This window comes from Pristiophorus japonicus, chromosome 8 (genome assembly GCF_044704955.1).
Source record: "Pristiophorus japonicus isolate sPriJap1 chromosome 8, sPriJap1.hap1, whole genome shotgun sequence".
Taxonomy (NCBI): Eukaryota; Metazoa; Chordata; class Chondrichthyes; family Pristiophoridae; genus Pristiophorus; species Pristiophorus japonicus.
In genome coordinates, this window is record NC_091984.1 from 205,426,758 (window position 1) to 205,440,397 (window position 13,640).

General features: G+C 49.0%; 1 protein-coding gene across 3 annotated transcripts in view; it reads right to left on the reverse strand.

Moving 5' to 3' along the window:
* The window catches only part of tmem120b (transmembrane protein 120B), an 88,487-nt gene that overhangs the window by 64,825 nt on the left and 10,022 nt on the right, over positions 1-13,640 (reverse strand). For all 3 annotated transcript variants that reach the window (XR_011594137.1, XM_070887817.1, XM_070887815.1), the window contains exon 2: positions 147-401. Coding sequence is in view for 2 of the 3 variants with exons in the window: in XM_070887817.1 (XP_070743918.1) it covers positions 147-209 (63 nt within the window). In the remaining variant the exon portion in view is untranslated. The remainder of the gene's footprint in view (positions 1-146; positions 402-13,640) is intronic.

Sequence of the window (13,640 nt, forward strand, 5' to 3'; positions counted from 1 at the left end):
ATGTGACACGAATACTTAGGAGCTGCCTCATAAAACTAAACCCAAATTCAAAAGCACCGACGAAACAAGCACCCCCGCCCGAAAAAAAATCGCATCTCCCCCCCCCTCCCCTCCCCTCCACCGTCGGGACAGACGCTGCCATTTACCTGCAACTGTTTGAATTCTTTATCCAACTCTTTCCATTCAGCCTGGCACCGCTGCAGTGACATTGTCCAGTCCGCTCGGCACTACAAGCGCTGCGCCGGGACTGCTGGGAAGCCGCCGTGACGTCAGCCAAATCCACTGCAGCAGCTGCTGGGTCCCTCTCCTGCATGGTGACTGTTTTATTCCACTGAGGCAGGGCACGGGGCACGGGGCACGGGGCACGTTACTGGCAGCACAAGAGGCTTGAATGCTGATACCTGTTGTTGGTGAAAATTCATTGAAACTTTAACAATTAGAACTGTATAAAACACTAGTCAGGCCAAAGGAAGAGTATTGTGTACACTTCTGGTCATCACATTACAGGAAAAATGTGATGGCACCAGAGAGGGTACAGAGGAGATTTACAAGAATGTTGCCAGGACTAGAGAATTTTAGCTATGAGGAATGATTGGATAGGCTGGGATTGTTTTCTTTGGAACAGAGGCAGCTGAGGGGAGACTTGATTGAAGTGTATAAAATTCATCATCATCATCATCATCTTCATAGGCAGTCCCTCGGAATCGAGGAAGACTTGCTTCCACTCCTGAAGAGAGTTATTTGGTGGCTGAACAGTCCAATACGAGAGCCACAGACTCTGTCACAGGTGGGACAGATAGTCGATGAGGGAAGGGGTTTGCTACACGCTCTTTCCGCTGCATGCACTTGATTTCTGCATGCTCTCGGCGTTGAGACGCGAGGTGCTCAGCGCCCTCCCGGATGCACTTCCTCCACTTAGGGCGGTCTTGGGCCAGGGACTCCCAGGTGTCAGTGGGGATGTTGCACTTTATCAGGGTATGAGGGACCTAGATAGAATGGATAGGAAGGGCCTATTTCCCCTAACAAAGAGGTCAATAACCAGGGGGCATAGATTTAAAGTAATTGGTAGAAGGATTAGAGGGGAGTTGAGAACTTTTTTCACCCAGAGGGTGGTGAGGGTCTGGAACGCACTGCCTGATAGGGTGGTAGAGGCAGAAACGCTCATCACACTTAAAAAGTACTTGGATGTGCACTTGAAGTGCTGTAACCGACAAGGCCACAGATGAAGAGCTGGAAAGTGGGATTAGGCTGAATAGCTTTTTTTCAGCCAGCACGGACATTGTGGGTCGAATGGCCTCCTTCTGTGCTGTAAATTTCTATCATTCTATGAATTCATGTCTAACATGTCATAACACACAGAGAAGACTTTTATTTTAAAAAACAGACCTTTGACATTTATCAGGCCACCTTTAGGCTTCATTTTAGAAACTTAGAAACATAGAAAATAGGTGCAGGAGTAGGCCATTCAGCCCTTCGAGCCTGCACCACCATTCAATAAGATCATGGCTGATCATTCCCTCAGTACCCCTTTCTTGCTTTCTCTCCATACCCCTTGATCCCCTTAGCAGTAAGGCCATATCTAACTCCCTCTTGAATATATCCAATGAACTGGCATCAATAACTCTCTGCGGCAGGGAATTCCACAGGTTAACAACCCTCTGAGTGAAGAAGATTCTCCTAAGCTCAGTCCAAAATGGCCTACCCCTTATCCTAAGACTGTGTCCCCTGGGTCTGGACTTCACCAACATCGGAAACATTCTACCCGCATCGAACCTGTCCCATCCCGTCAGAATCTTATATGTTTCCATGAGATCCCCTCTCATCCTTCTAAACTCCAATGTATAAAGGCCCAGTTGATTCAGTCTTTCCTCATATGTCAGTTCAGCCATCCCGGGAATCAGTCTGGTGTCGCTGCACTCCCACAATAGCATGAATGTCCTTCCTCAGATTAGGAGACCAAAACTGAACACAATATTCCAGGTGAGGCCTCACCAAGGCCCTGTACAACTGCAGTAAGACCTCCCCGCTCCGATACTCAAATCCCCTTGCTATGAAGGTCAACATACCATTTGCCTTCTTCACCGCCTGCTGTACCTGTACGCCAATTTTCAATGACTGATTAACCATGACACCCAGGTCTCGTTGCATCTCCCCTTTTCCTAATCTGCCGCCATTCAGATAATATTCTGTCTCGCGTTTTTGCCCCCAAAGTGGATAACCTCACATTTATCCACATTATACTGCATCTGCCATGCATTTGCCCACTCAACTAACCTGTCCAAGTCACCCTGCAGCCTCTTAGCGTCCTCTTCACAGCTCACAATTCCACCCAGCTTAGTGTCATCTGCAAACTTGGAGATATTACATTCAATTCCTTCATCTAAATCATTGATGTATAATGTAAAGAGCTGGGGTCCCAGCACTGAGCCCTGCGGCACTCCACTAGTCACTGTCTGCCATTCTGAAAAGGACCCGTTTATCCTGACTCTCTGCTTCCTGTCTGCCAACCAGTTCTCTATCCACATCAGTATATTACCTCCAATACCATGTGCTTTGATTTTGCACACCAATCTCTTGTGTGGGACCTTGTCAAAAGCCTTTTGAAAGTCCAAATACCCCACATCGTCTTGTTCTCCCTTGTCCACTCTACTAGTTACATCCTCAAAAAATTCCAGAAGATTTGTCAAGCATGATTTCCCCTTCATAAATCCATGCTGACTTGGACCGATCCTGTCACTGCTTTCCAAATGCGCTGCTATTTCATCCTTAATAATTGATTCCAACATTTTCCCCAGGCTAACCGGTCTATAATTACCTGCTTTCTCTCTCCCTCCCTTTTTAAAACATGGTGTTACGTTAGCTACTCTCCAGTCCATAGGAACTGATCCAGAGTCGATAGACTGTTGGAAAATGATCACCAATGCATCCACTATTTCTAGGGCCTCTTACTTAAGTACTCTGGGATGCAGACTATCAGGCCCCGGGGATTTATCGGCCTTCAATCCCATCAATTTCCCTAACACAATTTCCCGCCTAATAAGGATATCCTTCAGTTTCTCCTTCTCACTAGACCCTCGGTCCCCAGTACTTCTGGAAGGTTATTTGTGTCTTCCTTCATGAAGACAGAACCAAAGTATTTGTTCAATTGGTCTGCCATTTCTTTGTTCCCCATTATAAATTCACCTGAATCCGACTGCAAGAGACTTATTTTTGTCTTCACTAATCTTTTTCTCTTCACATATCTATAGAAGCTTTTGCAGTCAGTTTTTATGTTCCCGGCAAGCTTCTTCTCGTACTTTATTTTCCCCCTCTTAATTAAACCCTTTGTCCTCCTCTGCTAACTTCTAAATTTCTCCCAGTCCTCGGGTTTGCTGCTTTTTCTGGCCAATTTATATGCCTCTTCCTTGGATTTAACACTGTCCTTAATTTCCCTTGTTAGCCACGGTTGAGCCACCTTCCCCGTTTTATTTTTACTCCAGACAGGGATGTACAATTGTTGAAGTTCATCCATGTGATCTTTAAATGTTTGCCATTGCCTATCCACCATCAACCCTTTAAGTATCATTTGCCAGTCTATTCTAGCCAATTCACGCCTCACACCATCGAAGTTACCTTTCCTTAAGTTCAGGACCCTAGTTTCTGAATTAACTGTGTCACTCTCCATCTTAATAAAGAATTCTACCATGTTATGGTCACTCTTCCCCAAGGGACCTCACACAACAAGATTGCTAATTGATCCTTTCTCATTACACATCACCCAGTCGAGGATGGCCAGCTCCCTAGTTGGTTCCTCGACATATTGGTCTAGAAAACCATTCCTAATACACTCCAGGAAATCCTCCTCCACCGCATTGCAACCAGTTTGGTTAGCCCAATCATAGAAACATAGAAAATAGGTGCAGGAGTAGGCCATTCGGCCCTTCAAGCCTGCACCGCCATTCAACAAGATCATGGCTGATCACCCACCCCAGCACCTACCCCCCACGCCACCTCCACACCCCCCCGACCGCAAGGACCACATCCAACTCCCTCCTGAACACATCCAATGAACTGGCATCAACAACTCTCCGTGGCAGGGAACCCCACAGGCCAACAACTTCGAGTGAAGAAGTCTCTCCCAATCCCAGCCCCAAACAGCCCACCCCCCCATCCCAAGAGCGTGCCACCCCCCCGGCTCCGGACCCACCCAACACCGGGAACACTCCCCCCGCACCCAACCCGCCCCGTCCCGTCAGAATCCTTCCCAAATGCCGAACACCCCTGGATGTCGAGCCCCCAACCCCGGCCACCCCGGAGCCACGCCCCCGCGACGCCAACCACACCATATCCACCAACCGCCAGCTCCGCAGTCAACCCATCCACTCCACTCTGAACACTTCCCGCACCAAGGCACAGAGCCCCCAGGCCCGCCCCTCCAACACACTTCGCCCCCCCAAACCTTCGCTGCAATGTGGCCCCTCCTGTCCCCCGCCCTGGGTTTCTCCGCCCCCCACCTCCACCACTCTCCCCTCCATCCCCCGCCCCTGTCTCCCCTCACCTTCCCTCTGCCTCCCCGCACAGGCTCCCATCTTGGGGGTGGTAACCTTCTGGGGCAGGGAATTTTAGCCCCCAGCGTGGAAGTCCTGCAGAATTGGCCTTACCACCCCTCAATGGAAGCGGAGTGCAATTTCCCACACTTTAATCAACATGTAGATTAAAGTCACCCATGATAACTGCTGTATCTTTATTGTATGCATCCCTAATTTCTTGTTTGATGCTGTCCCCAACCTCACTACTACTGTTTGGTGGTCTGTACACAACTCCCACTAGCGTTTTCTGCCCTTTGGTATTCCGTAGCTCCACCCATACCGATTCCACATCATCCAAGCTAATGTCCTTTCTTACTATTGCATTAATTTCCTCTTTAACCAGCAATGCCACCCCGCCTCCTTTTCCTTTCTGTCTGTCCTTCCTAAATGTTGAATACCCCTGGATGTTAAGTTCCCAGCCTTGGTCACCCTGGAGCCATGTCTCCGTGATGCCAATGACATCATACTTGTTAACCGCCATCTGCGCAGTTAATTCGTCCACCTTATTCCAAATACTCCTCGCATTGAGGCACAGAGCCTTCAGGCTTGTCTTTCTAACACACTTTGCCCCTTTAGAATTTTGCTGTAATGTGGCCCTTTTAAAATCCAGTGGCACATTAAATGCTGCCCGGTGCTAGGGTAAGAGATATCTTAAGGCAGCTGGAGAGGAATTTGGAAAGGGAGGGGATAAATCCAGTTGTCGTGGTCCATGTTCGAATAACTGACATAAATAGGAACAGGGAGGAGGTCCTGCTAAGGGAGCATTGGGAGTTAGGAACTAATTAAAAAGCAGGACCTCGAGGGTAATAAACTCTGGATTGGTTTATAGACAGACAAATCAGGCAAGATAACACGTGGCTAAAGGGCTAGTATGCAAAGGGCTCCTTTTCATGGGGCACTGGCACGAGTACTGGGTTAGGAAGGAGCTGAACTGATGGGACAGGCTCCAACTGAACCGGAATGGGACCAGTGTCCTAGCAGAAAGGGTAAATAGGGAGGTCGCAAAGACTTTGAACTAGTAAGATGGGGGGAGGGATCTACAATAAATGAAACATGCTTAAATATAAATAAAACAGGAAAAGACAGCATGGGACAGACTAAATTGAGGGAGGATATAAATGGCCAGGGAATAACTCGAGTGTAAAAAGATGGTCTTTACTGCAATGCACAATAAAACAAAGGAACAGGGGGCAATAATATGGTGCAGTAATGCCAACCACACCTTCTCATAAATCAGAGACAATCTCTTAAAAATCATGAGATTTGGTAAGAAATCATGAGTTGCTATTTTTTGGTTTATAAACCTCATTACTGGCTTTATTTAATCTCTAACAGATCACAGCTCTTTACAAAAACTGTATTACTGCATCTGAAAATGCTTTACAAGAAACGTTTTAAAAATCCTACCCGTTATCATCACCCTTCACCTGGTGCCCAATACAACCAACACCCAATGCAGTACCTGCAGCTGCCAACCAAAGATAAGTTTTAGGGGGGAAAAAAATCAAAAGCACCTTCTTTTAGAGACAGAAGGTCGCAATCACCCAGTGAACATTGATGTAATTGTTGATGTGAAAACTTTTATCTCCCCTTCAGCTGAAAGGTAGTTGATACAACAGATTTGTGTTATATTCTGACCGTGATACCATATTACTGGGTAAAAGGAATCTCATAGACATGATAACTTCACGTCTATTTCTCCTTCCCCTTTGAGTACCATAAATATGTTTTACAGAAGTGCTTCTGCACTTAAGACCTGTTCTAAAGCACTAAGAAAATGAGTCTTTCACTTTTCTGTGTTTCCAACTAAGTCCCAACCTTGAAGGTGAATATTTGGCAGCAAGACAATCCATGTATTTAGTGTCTATATTTAGGGAGCACCAGGTAGCTCAGATCATTGAACATGATGTCCTCAGTTCAAACCCTGGGAGGGTTCCCTCAACCTATCACTTCAAGTTGCAATACAATGAATACCATGCAGATGACACAAAATTTGGAAGTACAGTGAACAGTGAGGAGGATAGTGATAGACTTCAAGAGGACATAGACAGGTTTATGGAATGAGCGGACACGTGGTGTTATGTATTGATGTGTGTATCGTCCTGGTACCTTAAATGTATAATAAGCACAATGGTACACCACAGAGGGCGCTGTGGTGGGAAACCTGAAAGTACCTGCAAGAGGCAGTATAAAAGGCTGACCACCACACCTGAGAGTCACTCTGAGGCTGTTCAATAAAGGACGAATGTCACAGCAGTTAGATTAACACCAGACCGTGTGGAGTCAGTGATTTGTGTGCTGCATACACCACATTGGCGACAAGGAAGTGGACGAACTCCATGCAACCATGGCTACTCTGGGCTCACTAAAGGATTTTACTATGGGCAATGATTGGGAGGCCTTTACGGAAAAGCTCGAGTACTACTTCACAGCAAACGACCTGACGGAGGACACGGAGGCAATGAGAGATAAGCGTAAGATGATATTGCTTTCCAGTTGTGGAGATGAGGTTTACTGTCTCGTCAGGGATTTGCTGGCACCTGGGAGCGCCAGCGACAAGTCATACGAGGAGCTGACTGAACTCATTCGTGACCAGTTGAAACCGAAGGAGAGCATCCTCACGGCCAGATACAAATTTTACCGTCACTGCAGACCTGAGGGCCAGGATGTCACCAAATACGCTGCAGACCTCAGGAGACTCGCGGCGCCGTGTGATTTTGGCGCACACCTTGACGAGGCGTTGCGGGACGTTTGTGTTATGGGGATTGGCCACGAGGGCCACCTTGACAAGCTGCTAGCCACGGAACCCACAGTCACTCTGACAAAGGCCATCACCTTCAGCCGGGCATTTATGACCTCGACTTGCAGCACCAAGCAAATAATCCACACAGTCTCGAACCCGGCAGGCACTGTCCACAGGATAGCGCCCACCACGGATAAAACTGCAGAACGTGGCTCTGCCCGGGGCAGATAGCGCGGACTTCGGGGTCCTGGAACTCAGAGTCCGCTGAGGGGGGCCAATCAAGCAGCACCATGCTGGCGCTATGGAGGAAGCCGTGGGGCTCACCGGTGCAGGTTTGCGGAGTACATGTGCAATACCTGCCACACGAAAGGCCACCTTCAGCGTATGTGTAAAAGAAATCGGACTCACCATGTGGCTGAGGAGATGAGGGATGATCTACTGTTCAGCGAGGAGCAGGCAGAAGAAGATGAGGTGTTGGGACTGTATACGTGCACCGACGATTCGCCCCCAGTGATAATGGAAGTAAAAATCAACGGAGTCCCGGTGAGTATGGAAGTGGACACGGGCTCGGGTCCGTCGTTGATGAGTCGGAGAACTTTTGATAAACTGTGGATTAACCCAGCTGCACAACCCAAGCTGGTCCCGGTCACGGCGAAGCTGCGTACCTACACCAGGGAACTAATACCTGTTCTTGGCAGAGCGGAGGTGCAGGTATCCCACGGGGACGAGATGCACGGTTTACCTTTGTGGGTCGTTGCAGGCGATGGGCCGACACTCCTTGGCCGGAGGTGGATGGGGACGGTCCACGGGAGCTGGGAAGACTTCACCACTCCACAGGCTGCTGCTCCCCGGGGTGCTGCCGTGCCCCGGGTTCCCAGAGAGCAGCGCCGACCGAGCTGGAGCTGCAGCCTCAATCCACCCACAGGCAAGCAGAGCAAGCCCCAGCCCCGGACCTCAAGCCACAGAGATCCTGCAGCCTCAGCCCCCACAGGCAAGCAGCCCTGCACAGAGGGGCCTAGAGGGGGGGGGTGGGGGGGGCTGAGCCGGCGGGGCGCTGCGGGCGGGGTGCGAGGGATCCAGGATGGCCTGCGGATCGGAGGGGCCCACACAGAGGGAGAGTCGGGCGGCGGCAGCAGCTGGAGGTCGGCAGCCACGGAGGCTGCAGGGGAGGCAGCAAGTGCGGCGGCTGGAGAGGCCACGACGGCCGCAGGGGAGGCGGCTACGGTGGCCGCCGGAGAAGCGACGACGACGGCCGCAGGAGAGGCGGCAAGTCAGATGGCAGCGGAGGGGAGCGGAGGCTGCGGCGGCGGAGGGCATCAGAAGCGGCCGAGAGCAAGATGGCGGCGGCCTCGTGTCCAGAGCAGCAGAGCATCAAAGATGGCGGCACCCAAGGAGAAGCCTCATGGAATCCTGCTGCATCAAAGATGGTGCCTTAAAAAGGAAATGCACCCGGGAGTCTTAAAAGGGCCTTACCACGTGGTGGTCCCCACAAAGGACTTCTGTAAGGCAAGAGCGAGTCTAAAATGAGCTATGTTAATGTGAGATGGCGGATTTCGAATAAGAATTAATATTTTAATGCTGAATGGTCACTGTGTTTGACTAAAATAATGGATATGAAATACAATTAATGATAAGAGCTAATAAGGAAATCAGGGATCCGTTACCAGTCAATAACTATTTAATGTAACTGCTCAGTGTACCCGCAACCCGTTGACGCACATCTGTACCAGATAACAAGTACCATACTAACACACACTCTATGCCTACCTGCCTTCCGTTGGACAAACAAGTTCGAGATTCCTGGCAACGGCTTCAGGACTGGGGCGGGGTTGAGATGTTATATATTGATGTGTGTATCGTCCTGGGACCTTAAATGTATAATAAGCACAATGGTACACCACAGAGGGCGCTGTGGTGGGAAACCTGAAAGTACCTGCAAGAGGCAGTATAAAAGGCTGACCACCACACCTGAGAGTCACTCTGAGGCTGTTCAATAAAGGACGAAGGTCACAGCAGTTAGATTAACGCCAGACCGTATGGAGTCAGTGATTTGTGTGCTGTATACACCACATTGGCAACAAGGAAGCGGACGAACTCCATGCAACCATGGCTACTCTGGGCTCACTAAAGGATTTTACCATGGGCAATGATTGGGAGGCCTTTACGGAAAGGCTAGAGTACTACTTCACAGCAAACGACCTGACGGAGGACACGGAGGCAATGAGAGATAAGCGTAAGGCGATATTGCTTTCCAGTTGTGGAGATGAGGTTTACTGTCTCGTCAGGGATTTGCTGGCACCCGGGAGTGCCAGGGACAAGTCATATGAGGAGCTGATCACACTCATTCGTGACCAGTTGAAACTGAAGGAGAGCATCCTCACGGCCAGATACAAATTTTACCGTCACTGCAGACCTGAGGGCCAGGATGTCACCAAATACGCTGCAGACCTCAGGAGACTCGCGGCGCCGTGTGATTTTGGCGCACACCTTGACGAGGCGTTGCGGGACGTTTGCGTTATGGGGATTGGCCACGAGGGCCTCCTTGACAAGCTGCTAGCCACGGAACCCACAGTCACTCTTACAAAGGCCATCACCTTCAGCCGGGCATATATGACCTCGACTTGCAGCACCAAGCAAAAAATCCACACAGCGCCCACCACGGACAAAACTGCAGAACGTGGCTCTTCCCGCGGCAGAGAGCACGGACCTCGGGATCCTGGAACTCAGAGTCCGCTGAGGGGGGCCAATCAAGCAGCACCATGCTGGCGCTGCGGAGGAAGCCATGGGGCTCACCGGTGCAGTGAGGAGCAGGCAGAAGAAGATGAGGTGTTGGGACTGTATACGTGCACCGACGATTCGCCTTCAGTGATAATGGAAGTAAAAATCAACGGAGTCCCTGTGAGTATGGAAGTGGACACGGGCTCAGGGCCGTCGTTGATGAGTTGGAGAACTTTTGATAAACTGTGGATTAACGCAGCTACACGACCCAAGCTGGTCCCAGTAACGGCGAAGCTGCGTACCTACACCAGGGAACTATACCTGTTCTTGGCAGAGCGGAGGTGCAGGTATCCCACGAGGACGAGATGCACGGTTTACCTTTTGTGGGTCGTTGTAGGCGATGGGCCGACACTCCTCGGCCGGAGGTGGATGAGGACGGTCTGTGGGAGCTGGGAAGACTTCACCACTCCACAGGCTGCTGATCCCCGGGGTGCTGCCGTGCCCCGGGTTCCCAGAGAGCAGCGCCGACCGAGCTGGAGCTGCAGCCTCAATCCACCCACAGGCAAGCAGAGCAAGCCCCAGCCCCGGACCTCAAGCCACAGAGATCCTGCAGCCTCAGCCCCCACAGGCAAGCAGCCCTGCACAGAGGGGCCTAAAGGGGGGGGGCGGTGAGCCGGCGGGGCGCTGCGGGCGGGGTGCGAGGGATCCAGGATGGCTGGCGGATCGGAGGGGTCCACGCAGAGGGAGAGTCGGGCGGCAGCAGCAGCTGGAGGTCGGCGGCCATGGAGGCCGCAGGGGAGGCGGCAAGTGCGGCGGCTGGAGAAGCCACAACGGCCGCAGGGGAGGCGGCTACGGTGGCCACCGGAGAAGCGACGACGACGGCCGCAGGAGAGGCGGCAAGTCAGGAGGCAGCGGAGGGGAGCGGAGGCTGCGGCGGCGGAGGGCATCTGGAGTGGCGGAGAGCAAGATGTTGGCAGCCTCGTGTCCAGAGCAGCAGAGCATCAAAGATGGCGGCACCCAAGGAGAAGCCTCATGGAATCCTGCTGCATCAAAGATGGTGCCTTAAAAAAGAAATGCACCCGGGAGTCTTAAAAGGGCCTTACCACGTGGTGGTCCCCACAAAGGACTTCTGTAAGGCAAGAGCGAGTCTAAAATGAGCTATGTTAATGTGAGATGGCGGATTTAGAATAAGAATTAATATTTTAATGCTGAATGGTCACTGTGTTTGTGTAAAGTAATGGATATGAAGTACAATTAATGATAAGAGCTAATAAGGAAATCAGGGGTCCGTTACCAGTCAATAACTATTTAATGTAACTGCTCAGTGTACCCGCAACCCGTTGACGCACATCTGTACCAGATAACATGTACCATACTAACGCACACTCTATGTCTACCTGCCTTCCGTTGGACAAACAAGGTCGTGATCCCCAGTAACGGCTTCGGGACTGGGGCGGGGTTGAGATGTTATGTATTGATGTGTGTATCGTCCTGGTACCTTAAATGTATAATAAGCACAATGGTACACCACAGAGGGCGCTGTGGTGGGAAACCTGAAAGTACCTGCAAGAGGCAGTATAAAAGGCTGACCACCACACCTGAGAGTCACTCTGAGGCTGTTCAATAAAGGACGAAGGTCACAGCAGTTAGATTAACACCAGACTGTGTGGAGTCAGTGATTTGTGTGCTGCATACACCACACGTGGCAGATGAAATTTAACGCGGAAAAGTATGAAATGATACATTTTGGTAGAAAGAATCAGGAGAAGAAATAAAACCTAAAGGGTACAATCCTAAAGGGGGTGCACGAACAGAGAGACCTAGGAGTATACGTGCAAAAATCGTTGAAGGTGTCAGGGCAGGTTGAGAAAGCAGTTAAAAATGCTTATAGGATCCTAGACTTCATGAATAGAGGCATATACAAAAGCAAGGAAATTATGATGAACCTGTATAAAACACTGGTTCGGCCTCAACTGGAGTATTGTATCCAATTCTGGGCACAACACTTTAGGAAGAAATGTGAAGACCTTAGGGAGGGTGCAGAAAAGACTTACGAGAATGATTCTAGGGATGAGGGACTTCAGTTACGTGGATAGACTGGAGAAGCTGGGGTTGCTCTCCTTACAGCAGTGATGATTGAGAGGAGATTTGAAAGAGGTTTCAAAATTATGAGGGGTCTAGACAGAGTAGATAGAGAGAAACTGTTCCCATTGGCAGAAGGATCGAGAACTCGAGGGCAAATTTAAGGTGATTGGCAAAAGAACCAAAGGCGACATAAGAAAATACTTTTTTACACACAGCCAGTGGTTTGGATCTGGAATGCACTGCCTGAAAGGGTGGTGAAGGCAGATTCAATCACGGCTTTCAAAAGGGAATTGGATAAGTACCTGATAGAAAAAAAATTGCAGGGCTACGGCGAAAGGGTGGGGCAGTGGGACTAGCTGAGGAGCTCTTGCAGAGAGCTGGCAGGGGCTTGACGGGCCGAATGGTCTTCTTCCGTGTTGTAACCATTCTATGATTCTATGATATGTCATAGAAACAGGACGCTGTCTACAGCGCTCATTGGTCCACCGCGGTATCTGTCCTTGGGCAACAACAACTTTCATTTCTATCGTGCCTTTTACATAGTAAAACGTCACAAGGGAGAATATGAAGAGATTGGGAGAGAAGTCAAAAAAAACAATTAAGAAGGCAAAGAGGAAGTATGAAATTAAATTATTAAGAAACATAAAACAAAATAGTAAAATATTCTACAGGCACATAAATAAAAAAGGAAAGTCAGGATGGGAATAGGACCGCTAATGGATAAAATCACAGGCAGCGATTGCAAAATAACAGGAATATTAAATAATTATTTTGCTTCAGTTTTTACCAGGGAACGGATCAAGTGGACATGACATCAGAAGAAAAGATTAGAAATGATATAACCAAATTTAAAATAAAGAGAAGAAATATTAAATAAACTAATCAAACTCAAAAAGGATAAAACCCTGGTCCAGATGGATTGCATCCACGCATTCTAAAAGAAATTAGGGAAGAGACAGCAGAGGCACTATTACATATACTTAATAATTAATTCGAAAAAGTAGTGCCAGAGCACTGGTGGATAGCTGACTTTATATCTATATTTAAGAAGGGAGACATAACATATCCAGGGAACGATAGACCAGTCAGCTTTACATCGTTGGTAGGAAAAATAATGGAATCCCTACTAAAGGAGAAAATATACCAAAAATATAATAATGAATAGTCAACACGGATTTCAAAAGGAAAATTCTTGCTTGACCAACCTCACTGAATTCTTTTAAGAGGTAACAGAGAATGTAGATAAAGCTAATGCAATAGATGTAATATATCTAGATATCCAAAACACTTTGACAATAGTGAATAAGTTCCGAGCATGCGGAGCCAGGAGTCAAGTAGCAGAATGGATAGCTGGCTGGCTGAAAGACAAAAAGCAGAGAGTAGGGGTAAAGGGTAGAAGAAGGCGGGAAGTGGGTCCCACAAGCATCAGTGCAAAGACCACTGTTATTCACAACTTATATTAATGATTTAGACTTTGGAATCAAAAACACAATTTCTAAATTTGCGGATGACACCAAATTGGGGGC